At 42.1% G+C, this 15,898-nt stretch overlaps 1 protein-coding gene across 2 annotated transcripts in view; it reads right to left on the reverse strand.

The window, feature by feature from the left end:
- The window catches only part of CFLAR (CASP8 and FADD like apoptosis regulator), a 63,635-nt gene extending 49,870 nt beyond the window's left edge, over nucleotides 1-13,765 (reverse strand). Inside the window, exon 1 of one of the 2 annotated variants that reach the window (XM_073646495.1) lies at nucleotides 13,665-13,765. In XM_073646495.1, the coding sequence (XP_073502596.1) occupies nucleotides 13,665-13,691 (27 nt within the window). In that variant the 5' untranslated portion in view covers nucleotides 13,692-13,765. Of the gene's footprint in view, nucleotides 1-9,148; nucleotides 9,299-13,664 lie in introns of those variants that run through there. The other variant, XM_073646496.1, reaches the window with a different exon arrangement.
- Between the last annotated feature and the right edge of the window lie 2,133 nt (nucleotides 13,766-15,898).

Genomic DNA, 15,898 nt, shown 5'->3' on the forward strand with positions numbered 1-15,898 from the left:
ATTGTTTTTTTTTTTGTTACCATGTTCATTGAATACTAAAACTGACCTGCCATTATGATTCTCCAGGTCATTACGAGTTCATAGATATCAAACATTTATAGGTTCTTTTTTATTTAAGTGGTGGAAAAAAAATCCAAAGTTTGCAAAAAAAAGAGGCGTCATGTTCCAAGACCCGTAGCGTCTCCATTTTTTGGGATCTGGGGCCGGGTACAAGCTTATTTTTTGTGCGCCGTGCTGGCCTTTTTATTGATACCATTTTGGGATAGATATGATGTTTTGATCGCCCATTGTTGCGTTTTATTGCAATGTAGCAGCGACCAAAAAAAGTAATTCTGGCGTTTTGATTTTTTTTCTCATTACGCCATTTACTGATTTGATTAATTATTTTTCTATATTGATAGATCGAGCGATTCTGAATGCGGCGATACCAAATATGTGCATATTTGATTTTTTTTTTAATTGTGTTATTTTGAATGGGGCGAAAGGAGGGGTGATTTGAACTTTTATATTTTTTTTCATTCTTTTAATATTTTTAAAAACATTTTTTTTTTTTTACTTTTCACGGACTTCAATAGTCTCCAAGGGAGACTAGAAGCTCCGATCATCAGATCGCCTGTGTGTAGCAGAAATGCTCACTTGCTATGAGAGCCGACCACTGGGCGGCGCTCATAACCTCCCGGCAATGACAACCGCAAGGGTCTCCTGCAGACTCCAGGTTGTCATGCCAACCCATCAGCTACCCGCGGTCATGTGACACGGGTGTCGATGGGCAAGACTTATGATTTCCTTCAGCCGTGGCCATGTTAAATGCTGCTGTCAGAGACAACTGTTAGGGGCACATGCCAGCTGTATAGATCAGCTGTCATGTGCCCATTAACATGTGGGCTCAATGCAAGAGCCTGCATGGAGTGCAGGGGTACCACATAGGACATACGAGTACATCGCAGGTGGTAAAGGGGTTAAACATATGATTAGGTTTAGACTGTATTTAGAAAATCACACTCCAAAATATGATCCTACAGGAGATCCCAACTTGAATCCCTGAACAAATGTAACCAAGAACACAAATAATACACATGTATTTTTGGAAAAATTTATAACACATAGTTTTCCTGAAATCGCCCATCAAAATTTAGAATTTGACTTCTCAAAAACAAAATATCAACAAACATAGTCTTATGACATATCAAATTAAAACCCGTACAATTCTGAACAAAATGGTGCCTCTCCGATCTGTAGCTTAATTCTACCCAGAGATATGATTAAAAAAATGTAAGGTCATGCAAGCCCAGAATTCAGGCTTTTTCAAAACTTTAGAAATCTCTAAAAAATTAACTAAGGAAGATAAAAATTCAAAACTTATTATTATTTTTAATTCACTAAAGTAGCAGTTCAAAAAACATCAAGGAAAATAAATATCCTAAGATGTCAGGTAAAAAAACTATTCAGATTTGGAGCACTTGAAAAAGGAACGACCCTCATGAGCTCCAATGGGGACAATGATGATTTCTGTACAGTGCTGTGGAATATGATGATGCCTAATAAGTAGGCATAATAAATAAAAAATAACCTAGGTGCTTTTGCCTGGTGATTTGAATAATAGGTGGATGTTCCAGTTCCTGGGCCCCCGCAGTGCATTGGAGTGGCTACAATATATAAAAAATACTTGTAAGAAGCAGGTGTGTGAAAGTTGCAATTTTTTGTACAGTACATTGTTTTACAAACACATTGCAACTTTTGAGCTTTTTATACCAGTGCTGCCACTTTCCAAAAGTGGGTGTAATATAGTGGAGGGGTGTGGCCTGGCACGGCACAAATTTATAGCATAAAGAGGGTTAAATTGCATCAATAATGCACTCTAGCTCATGACTAGAGTGCAGCCCTGACTCTGGAGCAAGGGCAATCTGTAAGATGCGGAGACTCGCATACAATAATGAATTTGGCACAATTGCTCCAGGGAAAATGTGAGCAAGACTAGCGTTTTATACAGATTTCCATATTCCCAGCTTTAAAGGGAACCTGTCATGTCATTTGTACTATCCAAACTGCCCCCATTGCATTGTTAGTGATGCAATGTGCATCACTGCCATGCTTTTTTCATTAAAATCTGTGCTATAATCTTTTGTAAAAAGCACTTTATAAAGTTGTATAATACCGGCTCGTTTAGTCATAGGGGTTGTGCTTCATTTCGTTCAGTCCGGCTTGTCGCCGCCCACGCCATTTGAATTCTGTTCCCGGGTTTGCACCGACATCACTAGAATCGGTGTTTAAATTTTTATGCTGAAAAAGCACCCCTCGGCTTATACTCGAGTATATACTTATATTATAGTATATTCCGGCTGTGGAGGGTGGTTGCGGCAGCTCGAGTATATACTTATATTATAGTACATTCCGGCTGTGGAGGGTGGTTGCGGCAGCGGAGGAGCGGTGCACAGGCAGTAGCCGGCTGCTGGAGCTACGACGTGTTCCCGCTGCTAAAGAGAATGAATATTGACTCTTCTCCACGCCCATCGGAGTGGAGAGGAGTGAATATTCATTCTCCTTAAGAGCGCACACTCCCATGGGTGTGGAGAGGAATGAATATTTCTTCTCTTTAGTAGCAGGCACATAGGATTGCTGAGCAGCAGCTGGAAGCTGGCGGCTGCGACTGACAGTGAGCGCTATTAAAGAAAATGAGTATTCACTCCTCTCCACTCCCATAGTCCTGGCGTGAAGAGGAGTGAATATCCCCACAGCTCATCTCAGCGTTTCATGGAGCATGGTAGTAATGTCATGCGCTGCTCAGATGCTGAGATCAGCTGCTGGCAGAACAGGACGCAGCGCTGGAGCAGAGGGAAGGAAGGTGAGTAAAAGTGTTTATTTTTTTCATGTTTGCAGTGATAGGGGGGCCATGCATACCAGGATTGGGGATGAGGGGGCCATGCATACCAGGATTAGGGTGGAGGAAGCCATGCATACCAGGATTGGGGTGGAGGAGACCATGCATACCAGGATTGGGGATGAGGGGTGCCATGCATACCAGGATAGGGATGAGGGGTGCCATGCATACCAGGATAGGGATGAGGGGTGCCATGCATGCCAGGATAGGATGGGGCAGCACATAACAGGATGGGGGAACAGGATTGGGGAGCACAAATACCAGGATGGGGGCAGCACAAATACCAGGATGAGGGCAGCACAAACCAGCATGGGAGACCATATGCCAATAAAAATGCTTGCCACCCGAGCGTAGAACGGGTTCAATAGCTAGTGTTAATATATCAGTAAAATTCGGATGGCGTACGCATGGTCCGTATGTCGTCCGTTTTTTTTTCTCGCATATATGGACTTGCATTGGCGAGTCTTGGCCGATATAAGCGGCCATACACAGCATGCTGCGATTTTTTTTCTCAGTCCGATTTCAGCTGAAAAAAAAAAAAAATCGCAGATGAGCTGTAACTCATATAATAACAGTGGTCAGAGTGCAATCCGATTTTTTATCGGATTGCATTCGTCCATTTTTCTTGCAGATGAGTAGGAGCCCTTATTGCAAGTTTCGGACAAACATTATTTTTTTCCCATATAGAATGAACTCTGCATCACAAGTGGATCAAAAAACAAGAGTAAAGTGCACCAGGTGTGGCGAGACGGATGGTCTCCTTGCTTGCTTACACAATACATATAAGTATTATTTACTTCCTGAAGATAATAACCTGTAAAAATGTGCTCCGACCGGTCAGGCAGGAACCTTCATGCCATCACCATCATACTGAGAATGAAGGACATCACATACATACAGGTGCATCTCACTAAACTAGAATATCATCAAAAAGTTAATTTATTTCAGTTCTTCAATACAAAAAGTGAAACTCATATATTATATAGAGTCATTACAAACAGAGTGATCTATTTCAAGTGTTTATTTCTGTTAATGTTGATGATTATGGCTTACAGCCAATGAAAACACAAAAGTCAGTATCTCAGTAAATTATAATACTTTATAACAACAGCTTGAAAAATGTTTTTAAAATCCAAAATATTGGCCTACTGAAATGTATGTTCAGTAAATGCACTCAATACTTGGTCGGGGCTCCTTTTGCATCAATTACTGCATCAATGCGGTGTGGCATGGAGGCGATCAGCCTGTGGCACTGCTGAGGTGTTATGGAAGCCCAGGTTGCTTTGATAGCAGCCTTCAGCTTGTCAGCATTGTTGGGTCTGGTGTCTTTCATCTTCCTCTTGACAATACCCCATAGATTCTCTATGTGGTTAAGGTCAGGGGAGTTTGCTAGCCAATCAAGCACAGTGATACTGTTGTTTTTAAACCAGGTATTGGTACTTTTGGCAGTGTGGACAGGTGCTAAGTCCTGCTGTAGAATGAAATTTCCATCTCCAAAAAGCTTGTCGGCAGAGGGAAGCATGAAGTGCTATAAAATTTCCTGGTAGACGGCTGCGCTCACTTTGGTCTTGATAAAACACAGTGGACCTACACCAGCAGATGACATGGCTCCCCAAACCATCACTGATTGTGGAAACTTCACACTAGACCTCAAGCAGCTTGGATTGTGGCCTCTCCACTCTTCCTCCAGACTCTGGGACCTTGATTTCCAAGTGAAATGCAAAATTTACTTTCATCTGAAAACAACACCTTGGACCACTGAGCAATAGTCCAGGTCTTTTTCTCCTTGGCCAAGGTAATACGCTTCTGGCATTGTCTATTGGTCATGAGAGGCTTGACACAAGGAATGCGACACTTGTAGCCCATGTCCTGGATTCGTCTGTGTGTGGTGGCTCTTGAAGCAATGACTCCAGCAGCAGTCCACTCCTTGTGAATCTCCCCAAAATTTTTGAATGGCCTTTTCTTAACAATCCTTTCAAGGCTGCGGTTATCCCGGTTGCTTGTGCACCTTTTTCTGCCACACTTTTTCCTTCCACTAATATGCTTGGAGACAGCACTCTGTGAACAGCCAGCTTCTTTAGCAATGACCTTTTGTGGCTTACCCTCCTTGTGGAGTGTGTCAATGACTGCCTTCTGGACATCTGTCAAGTCAGCAGTCTTCCCCATGATTGTGGAGCCTACTGAAACAGACTAAGGCTGTGTGCCCACAATGCTGATTTAATGCGTTTCCGTGGTGGTATTTCAGCTGTGGAAACGCATTAAAATCACTTGTTAAGATGTCTGCCATGTTCCCCAATGATAATCCGCATGTGCTGTGCACATGCTGTGGAACTTTCTGCTGTGGATTATCACTGCGGAAAAATCCGCAGCACAACCATTTATTGTGCGATTTCATATATACATACATGCGGATGTTATGTGGTTCAATGCGCGGATGGTACCAAATCTGGAGAAGAGGAGACTCTCCTCCAACCCGGGTACCACAGTACCTGCAAGTTAAAAAAAAATAAAGTAAAAAATAAAAAAAAAATATTCATACACACCTCTCCAGTCTGCTCCAGGCAGCGTCCTCTCTCCTCGGCGGCCTGCGGTGTACTGGCAGGACCTGCGGTGACGTCATTTAGTCAGCTGATGGTCACGCGATCGCTGACAGCGGTCAGGTGATGGTTGCGTGACCATCAACTGACTAAATGACGTCACCGCAGGTCCTGGCAGAACACCGCGGGCCGCTGAGGAGAGAGGACGCCGCCAGGAGCAGACTGGGGGCCGCCGGAGAGGTGTGTATGAATATTTTTTACTTTATAATTCTTTTTTTTTTTTTTACTATAGGTGCAGTACTTTGAGCAGAAATCTCGGTCACACAATATAAATCCATGCCAGTTGCATGGATTTATATTGTGTCACCAACTTGTCAAGCCCTTTTCCAAGTGATGCTAAAATCGCTTGAAAAAACGAATGCATAAAAGCATGCAAAAACGCATGTAAAATCTGCATGTGTTTTTTCTGCCAGGGAGAGGAAAAACCGCTGAGGAAATTTCTGCTTAAAATCTGCATAGTGGGCACATACCCTAAGGGACCTTTTTAAACGCTTAAAAAGCCTTTGCAGGTGTTTTTGTTAATTATTCTAATTTACTGAGATAATGACTTTTGTGCTTTCATTGGCTGTAAGCCATAACCATCAACATTAACAGAAATAAACACTTGAAATACATCACTCTGTTTGTCATGACTCTATATAATATATGAGTTTCACTTTTTGTATTGAAGAACTGAAATAAATTAACTTTCTGATGATATTCTAATTTAGTGAGATGCATCTGTAACTGCCTCATAGCAAACTCTGCCAATTGTCATTACTGTCAGTGAGAAGGCTGCCTGTCTTGGCTCAGGCAGCACAGCAGCCATCACTGTCAGCACTCAGCTTGTCTCCGGCCTGTGCAATAAGCGGAGCTGCTTCCTTTAATAGTCTAGGTCTTTTGCCAACAAAAACCACAAAAAATAAACCCAAACTACTCTGTTACTGTTCAGCAGAGGGGAAGTGACAGCTCAGCAATGGCTCCTTCTCGGAATTAACTCTAAAAAACTCCCTCAGAAATACGTAAGAACAGATACGTGTCTGTTCCTGTAAACGCCCCAAGCAGCACAGAACACACGCAGTCTGCACGGAAACCCGACATGGCCCTGCCCGCGGGGAAAAGACGAGCAACATAGTCTGACAGGATGCAAAGATGCAACATAGTCTGTGACAGGATGCAAAGACGCAACATAGTCTCTGACAGGCTGCAAAGACGCAACATAGTCTGACAGGCTGCAAAGACGCAACATAGTCTCTGACAGGCTGCAAAGACGCAACATAGTCTGACAGGCTGCAAAGACGCAACATAGTCTCTGACAGGCTGCAAAGACGCAACATAGTCTCTGACAGGCTGCAAAGACGCAACATAGTCTGACAGGATGCAAAGACGCAGCATAGTCTGACAGGATGCAAAGACGCAACATAGTCTCTGACAGGCTGCAAAGACGCAACATAGTCTCTGACAGGCTGCAAAGACGCAACATAGTCTCTGACAGGCTGCAAAGACGCAACATAGTCTGACAGGATGCAAAGACGCAACATAGTCTCTGACAGGCTGCAAAGACGCAGCATAGTCTGACAGGATGCAAAGACGCAACATAGTCTGACAGGATGCAAAGACGCAACATAGTCTGACAGGCTGCAAAGACGCAACATAGTCTCTGACAGGCTGCAAAGACGCAACATAGTCTGACAGGCTGCAAAGACGCAACATAGTCTCTGACAGGCTGCAAAGACGCAACATAGTCTGACAGGCTGCAAAGACGCAACATAGTCTGACAGGATGCAAAGATGCAGCATAGTCTGACAGGCTGCAAAGACGCAACATAGTCTCTGACAGGATGCAAAGATGCAGCATAGTCTGACAGGCTGCAAAGACGCAACATAGTCTGACAGGCTGCAAAGACGCAGCATAGTCTGACAGGATGCAAAGACGCAACATAGTCTCTGACAGGATGCAAAGACGCAGCATAGTCTGACAGGCTGCAAAGACGCAACATAGTCTCTGACAGGCTGCAAAGACGCAACATAGTCTGACAGGCTGCAAAGACGCAACATAGTCTCTGACAGGCTGCAAAGACGCAACATAGTCTGACAGGCTGCAAAGACGCAACATAGTCTGACAGGATGCAAAGATGCAGCATAGTCTGACAGGATGCAAAGACGCAACATAGTCTGACAGGATGCAAAGACGCAGCATAGTCTGACAGGATGCAAAGACGCAACATAGTCTGACAGGCTGCAAAGACGCAACATAGTCTCTGACAGGCTGCAAAGACGCAGCATAGTCTGACAGGATGCAAAGACGCAACATAGTCTCTGACAGGATGCAAAGACGCAGCATAGTCTGACAGGCTGCAAAGACGCAACATAGTCTGACAGGCTGCAAAGACGCAACATAGTCTGACAGGCTGCAAAGACGCAACATAGTCTCTGACAGGCTGCAAAGACGCAACATAGTCTGACAGGCTGCAAAGACGCAACATAGTCTCTGACAGGCTGCAAAGACGCAACATAGTCTGACAGGCTGCAAAGACGCAACATAGTCTCTGACAGGCTGCAAAGACGCAACATAGTCTCTGACAGGATGCAAAGACGCAGCATAGTCTGACAGGATGCAAAGACGCAGCATAGTCTGACAGGATGCAAAGACGCAACATAGTCTGACAGGATGCAAAGACGCAGCATAGTCTGACAGGATGCAAAGACGCAGCATAGTCTGACAGGATGCAAAGACGCAACATAGTCTGACAGGATGCAAAGACGCAACATAGTCTGACAGGCTGCAAAGACGCAGCATAGTCTGACAGGATGCAAAGACGCAACATAGTCTCTGACAGGATGCAAAGACGCAGCATAGTCTGACAGGCTGCAAAGACGCAACATAGTCTGACAGGCTGCAAAGACGCAACATAGTCTCTGACAGGCTGCAAAGACGCAACATAGTCTGACAGGCTGCAAAGACGCAACATAGTCTCTGACAGGCTGCAAAGGCGCAACATAGTCTGACAGGATGCAAAGACGCAGCATAGTCTGACAGGATGCAAAGACGCAACATAGTCTGACAGGATGCAAAGACGCAACATAGTCTGACAGGCTGCAAAGACGCAGCATAGTCTGACAGGATGCAAAGACGCAGCATAGTCTGACAGGATGCAAAGACGCAACATAGTCTGACAGGCTGCAAAGACGCAGCATAGTCTGACAGGATGCAAAGACGCAACATAGTCTCTGACAGGATGCAAAGACGCAACATAGTCTGACAGGATGCAAAGACGCAACATAGTCTGACAGGCTGCAAAGACGCAGCATAGTCTCTGACAGGATGCAAAGACGCAACATAGTCTGACAGGATGCAAAGACGCAACATAGTCTCTGACAGGATGCAAAGACGCAACATAGTCTGACAGGCTGCAAAGACGCAACATAGTCTGACAGGATGCAAAGACGCAGCATAGTCTGACAGGATGCAAAGACGCAACATAGTCTCTAACAACCTGTACAGACGGGCAAGGAGGGAAGAAAACTTTGTAGGTGCAAGCTCTGCGGCTATACTTGTGCCAATCCTGCCTGGCCATGATTATATTCTCTATTGATAGCGCAATAAAGGGCGGGTCGTGCAATAAAGAGGAAGCCTATAGCCTCCACACCGTATAAAGGCGCATTATGCAATATGTCGGGGGCGTGAAGCTCACCATTATACGGGATTTACCGGACTTCAGTGTCTCCACATCAGCGCAATTATATCCGGGGACTGTTCTTCCTGAGGCGGAGGGAGCGGGGCCGGATCTACTTCCTCATATAAAAGTACGACTGCTACGTCTGTGAGAGAGAGAAGGACGCAGCGCCGCGAGCAGGACGGAGTGCGAGAGAAGCCGCTGAGTGACTGCGCAGATAGGTTTCACAGGGGCTGCTGACTCCACGGCCCTGCATATGTATATTATATAATATGTCTGTAATGTCTAAGAAGTGTGGATTTTATAATACTATATTATATATAGCAAAAAATTGTATATATAATTGTCTATATAGTTTACGAAATAAGAAAAAAATCTATATAAAAAAATTACACAACTAGTATGTATTACACACATAGATACCAAATGTATATATATATATATATATAAACAACATTTTATATTATATTTATCCTATAATAAAAAGTAATAAAAAAAAAATAACCATTTATTACATTTATATATATTTTTTATTTTGTGAATATAAGAAAAAAATGTATAATTTATATAGTAAAAATAATTCACACTCCTATATTACACACGGAGATTATCACCCAGGATTCTGCATCCTACCTACATTATGACCCTGGTGCGGTCAGGCTATAGAGTTACATGCACACTGCTATATTCTTCTGTATGGAAAAGCAGGTAACTACAACTTCTGGCAAAAACTATGGAATCACCGGGCCCGAGGATGTTCATTCAGTTGTTTAATGTTATTGAAAAAAAGCAGATCACAGACATGGCACAAAACTAAAGTCATTTCAAATGGCAACTTTAGGGCTTTAAGAAACACTAAAAGAAATCAAGAAAAAAAATATGGTACTCAGTAAGGCTATGTGCCCACGATGCAGAAATGCTCAGGATTTTTTCCTGAGCGTTTTTGCATCTCCCTGGCAGAAAAAAACGCATGCGGATTGTACATGCGTTTTCCTGCCAGGGACATGCGGAAATGGAGCGTTATTCACTGACATTTCCACATGTGGATTGACAAGCGCTTTCCAAGCGATTAGCATCATTTGGAAAGTGCTTGTGACAACTAGGTCATACTATATAAATCCATGCAAACGGCATGGATTTATATAGTGTGACCCGAGAGAGTGGTAAAAATAAAAAAATAAATATATACTTACCCTCCGATGGCCCGCGCTGTCTTGTTTCGCTCGGTCCCGGCTTCCAGCAGCAGTGAATTGAAAGACCTGCCGACGTCAGCGTCGCGTGACCCGTCACATGACTCTGACATCAGCGCAGGTCCTTCAATTCACTGCAAAGTGCCGGGAAGCAAGTAGGAGCGCAGTGCGGGCCGACAGAAGGTAAGTATACATTTATATTTTATTTTATTCTTTTTTTACAGATTTTTTAATGGTACCTGGGTGTGGATGATACTCTCCTCTCATCTACACTCGGGTACCATCCGCACATTAGAACGCTTGGATTACGCTTCTACATATACAGTGATGTGTAATCCATGCGGTCTAATGCAAGTCAATGGCGGCGAAGACGCAGCACTTCCGCAAAATAATTGGTAGTGCTGCGTTTTTTTCCGCAATGATAATCCGCAGCGGAAATTTCCGCAGCATTTGCACAGCACATGCGGATTATCATTGGGGAACATTGCTGCCCTTCTACCATGCGTTTTTAATGCGTTTCCGCAGCTGCAAAAACGCTGCAGCAACGCATTAAAAACGCATCGTGGGCACACAGCCTAAGGGTAATTTTTTTCAGACCAAGTAGGGGGAAAAAATTATGGAATCACTCAATTCTGAGGAAAAAAACTATGGAATCACCCTGTAAATTTTCATTTCCAAAACTAACACCTGCAACAAATTAGATCTGCTCGTTAGTCTGCATCTAAAAAGGAGTGATCACACCTTGGAGAGCTGTTGCACCAAGTGGACTGACATGAATCATGGCTCCAACACGAGAGATGTCAATTGAAACAAAGGAGAGGATTATCAAACTCTTAAAAGAAGGTAAATCATCACGCAATGTTGCAAAAGATGTTGGTTGTTCACAGTCAGCTGTGTCTAAAATCTGGACCAAATGCAAACAACATGGGAAGGTTGTTAAAGGTAAACATACTGGTAGACCCAGGAAGACATCAAAGCGTCAAGACCAGAAACTTAAATCAATATGTCTCCAAAACAGGAAATGCGCAACAAAACAAAGGAGGAACGAATAGGAGGAAACTGGAGTCAATGTCTGTGACCGAACTGTAAGAAACCGCCTAAAGGAAATGGGATTTACATACAGAAAAGCTAAACAAAAGCCATCATTAACACCTAAACAGAAAAAAACAAGGTTACAATGGGCTAAGGAAAAGCAATCATGGACTGTGGATGACTGCATGAAAGTCATATTCGGTGATGAATCGCGAATCTGCATTGGGCAAGGTGATGATGCTAGAACTTTTGTTTGGTGCAGTTCCAATGAGATTTATAAAGATGACTGCATGAAGAGAACATGCAAATTTCCACAGTCATTGATGATATGGGGCTGCATGTCAGGTAAATACACTGGGGAGATGGCTGTCATTACAGCTTCAATAAATGCCCAAGTTTACATTGATATTTTGGACAGTTTTCTTATCCCATCAATTGAAAGGATGTTTGGGGATGATGACATTATTTTTCAAGATGATAATGCATCCTGCCATAGAGAAAAAACTGTGAAAACATTCCTTGAAAGAAGACACATAAGGTCAATGTCATGGCCTGCAAATAGGCTGGATCTCAATCCAATTGAAAATCTTTGGTGGAAGTTGAAGGGACTATTCCATGACAAGGCTCCAACCTTTTTAAGCTGATCTGGCAATAGCAATCAGAGAAAGTTGGAGCCAGATTGATGAAGAGTACTGTTTGTCACTCATTAAGTCCATGCCTCAGAGACTGCAAGGTGTTATTAAAGCCAGAGGTGGTGCAACAAAATACTAGTGATGTATTGGAGTATTCTTTTGTTTGTTTATTTTTCATGATTCCATAATTTTTTCCTCAGAATTGAGTGATTCCATAATTTTTTCCCTCTGCTTGGTCTGAAAAAAATTACCCTTACTGAGTACCACTTTTTTTTTCTTGATTTCTTTTAGTGTTTCTTAAAGCCCTAAAGTTGCTATTTGAAATTACTTTAGTTTTGTGCCATGTCTGTGATCTGCTTTTTTTTCCAATAACATTAAACAACTAAATGAACATCCTCCGAGACCGGTGATTCCATAATTTTTGCCAGGGGTTGTAGTCAAGTTACCAAGTAGAAAGCTCACCTAGCGCTTCTTCCCTTGAGTTTATTCGTCAAGATTCACCAAAAAATGAACTTATTCTGTACGGGCATTGGATACAAAAAGTTGTTCAAGAGTGGAGGGCAGGATCCCACAAAGCAGCCCATAGCCCCCTAAACTTCATGAATCTTGCAGCGACTTTCAAATAGTTTGTTAGAAATTGATTACGTTTTTCTTTTTGATGATTGTTAAAGGCTGTGCGGTTTTACAAAACCATGCTTTGGTTTTTTTTCTGGTGCAGTAGGATAAATTTAGGTCTAGAAAAAGGACCCTTAGTTGTAGATAGCCACCAAATGATCTGTAACTGTCACCCAGTGAGAGGGTTATTTGGCTCAATAAACTGACTCATGTAATGAATGATCTGAACATTCCTCCTCATACCGGCTTGTCCGCTTTGTCACAAAGCAGATATGTGACATTCACCTGATATTCAAAGGTCAACTTCTTCTTTAAAACTCATAATTTTAAGTCTCCATTCTCACAAACAATGGAATCTGATCAGTACACACAGGTGTGATACAATACTAGACCCCAAATAACCCATAGTAAGTAGTGACAAAATCTGGTTTATGGGGTATGACCGAAAACTATTCCATCGTTGATAAACTTCTCTGTAGGGCAGATAATGTCACCAAAATGATTTTGATCTTTACATCAATATATAAATGATTTTTATCTGTCGTTTTAACAGTCATTCTGTATAATGTATGAGCTCTCAATACTGAGTTATAGGATACTCCTAGATAGTTACCCACACAGTTATGGTGCTCACTGTTAGAGGGGTTACCAGAAAAAGAGATATGTGTAACATTATAACATTCCCCCAAAAAAGTATTTTGTAATCTTTTTGGGGCACAGCAGAGCAATAAAATGAAAAGCAAAAAAATAAGCAATACTGTATATAAAAAATACAATGAAGTTGAAAGAATGGTGAACAAAAAGCCTCGTAATTGCTGCCTCCTAAAATTTACATATATATAAAACATTATAGGTAGCAAGGTGAGAGAGACACAAGAAAGACTGGAATAACCAAAGAAATCTGAGTGTGAAGCCATTCAGCCAGTACCCTGATAATGAAACAGTTAAATAGGAGGGTTTGTGCCTGTGATAACAAGTAAGACTCCGCACAGGCATTTTACATGTCGCTAATATTGGATGCTGTTACATACAGAACGTTTCTACAACTTGTAATAAAGGACATACCTTTACTGGGCATAACAGGCAAGACATGGTGCTGATTTCTGTGTGAGAGCAAACAGGAAGTGAAGCTGGATATTCACAACCCTATGACTTCATGACGAATCATCATTGTTTCGCAATCAACATTTTTTTCATATATACACTGTCTAGATTCTTTGACAGATTCATTTGAGTTATTACTTTTTAAAACCCCTTTCTTATTCCAGACGATTTTTCCACTTTTTGTATTTTTGTTTTTTCCTCCCCTTCTTCCAAGAGCAATAACTTTTTTATCTTTATGCTTTTCCATCTCCATTACCATATGAAGGCTTTATTTTCTTTTCTTTTTTTTGTGGGACAAGTTGTAATTTTGAATGGAATGATTCCATTTATTTTACTATTCAATGTATTGGAAAATGAAAAAAAAAATTCCAAATGCTGTGAAATTGCCCCCAAAAAACTGCAATTTTGCAATTGTATTTTGGAATTTGTTTTGACAGCGTTCATTGTAAAGTAAAAGTGAGCTGGCTATATGATTTTGCAGGTTAACACAATTATCGCAATACCAAACCTTTTGTATTTAAATGACAAAAAAAAAATCAGAATTTTGTAAACTTACCGGTGTCTACAATCTATGACGTCCATATGCACTATTAGCCGTGATAATCACCTTCCTTTTACCAAAAATCACTGTTGTTGTTTTTTTTAATATATAAATCAAGGAAATTTAAAATTAAATGTATACATTCTAAGTGATACAAGGCTATATTCTTGGCCATCTCATTGCGGGATACAGATGTCCATGGGTATAAGCAGTGGCATAACTAGTGTCCAATGGGCCCCAGTGCAATATTTGGATCTGAGCCCCCATCTGCATGTTCATCAGATGTATGGGCCCCATGTAGCCACAGATCCTGTGAAGACACACGTGTTCGCCCGCTCATGTAACAATCTCCCCCATCCTGTAATAATGTCCCCCATCCTGGGACCCTTCCAGTAAAAATATTCTCCACCCTGATACAATGTTTCCATCCTGTGCCATTTCTTGGTATAATGTCCTCCATCTTGGGACCCTTCCAGTAATATATGTCCCCCTTACTGGTATAATGTGCCCCATCCTGGTCTTCTTCCTGTAATAATGACCTGTTCTGTGACTCTCTTCCAACAAATGTAAAAATAAAATAAAACCATTCTACTCTTCTTCCCCCACCCCCATGATGTGCGGCATCCTCTTCTATAACCTGTGGAAAAGCCGGCAGCTGACTTCAGCAGACAAGCGACAGGCAGCGCATGACGTCACTGCCATGCATCGGCAGTGACTTGCAAGCTGACTTCAGCTGCCGGCCTCTGATTGTGTATTGCAGTGCAGGGACCTGGCTAATCTCTGTGCTGCGATACATTTCAGCTGAATGTGTGTCCACAAAGAGGCAGACATTCAGGCATTGGTTCGTCAAATTTTTTGTGTAAAAAAAAGTGATGTAAAAGCTTTGAAATGTTGCAAAATATTTGGATTTTTGCCAGTTTTTCCCAGCTGTGCAAAATGAATGGAGGTGGGACAGGTGTGTTCTGATTAGAGGCTAATCGTGCATGCTTCGAGTGGTCCGAGGAAAAAAATCGGACATGTGCACAGCCTTGTTGAATAACATGGGGACGAGTGCTATCCGTCAAAACGGCTGATAGCACTTGTCTGATTTTTACGGTCGTGTGTACAAGCCCTAACTGCGTGGATGTTCTACTTTTTCTGAATAGTTCCACCATTGCTATATCTTCATATGGCCTCATTGAAACATCAGTGATTTTCCTCGTATGTAAAAAACACGATTTTTGTTCATCTGTGTTTCTGATCCAGTTTTCATCAGTGTTTGGTCCGTGTCAGTTTTTACCATCTGTTTCAGTAACTTTCACATTTGAAAAATAAAACTGCAAAGCTTCTCCATCCAATGTTAGTCATGGACAGCACTCAGATTGTACACTGATATAATCCGTGTGCTGTCTGTGATTTTCATAGACCCATAGACTTGTCTGGATTATTTTGCTCTATGACGCCGATGAAAACAGGACAACTGTAAGGCTATGTGCCCACGATCAGGAAATAGCAGCGCTTTGGACGCAGCATATATTTGCTGCGTCCAAAGCGCTGCTTTAAATCACACAGTTAAATCTGCATGTGTTCAGTGAACAATGCATATTTAACACATCCTGTACATTCTATTGTGGAAATTTCTGTTTACACCACATCAAATAGAAGCAGAGTGGGC

The sequence above is a fragment of the Phyllobates terribilis genome, unplaced genomic scaffold (genome assembly GCF_046119375.1).
Source record: "Phyllobates terribilis strain yellow unplaced genomic scaffold, ASM4611937v1 Scaffold_9__5_contigs__length_417890890, whole genome shotgun sequence".
NCBI classification, from domain to species: Eukaryota; Metazoa; Chordata; class Amphibia; order Anura; family Dendrobatidae; genus Phyllobates; species Phyllobates terribilis.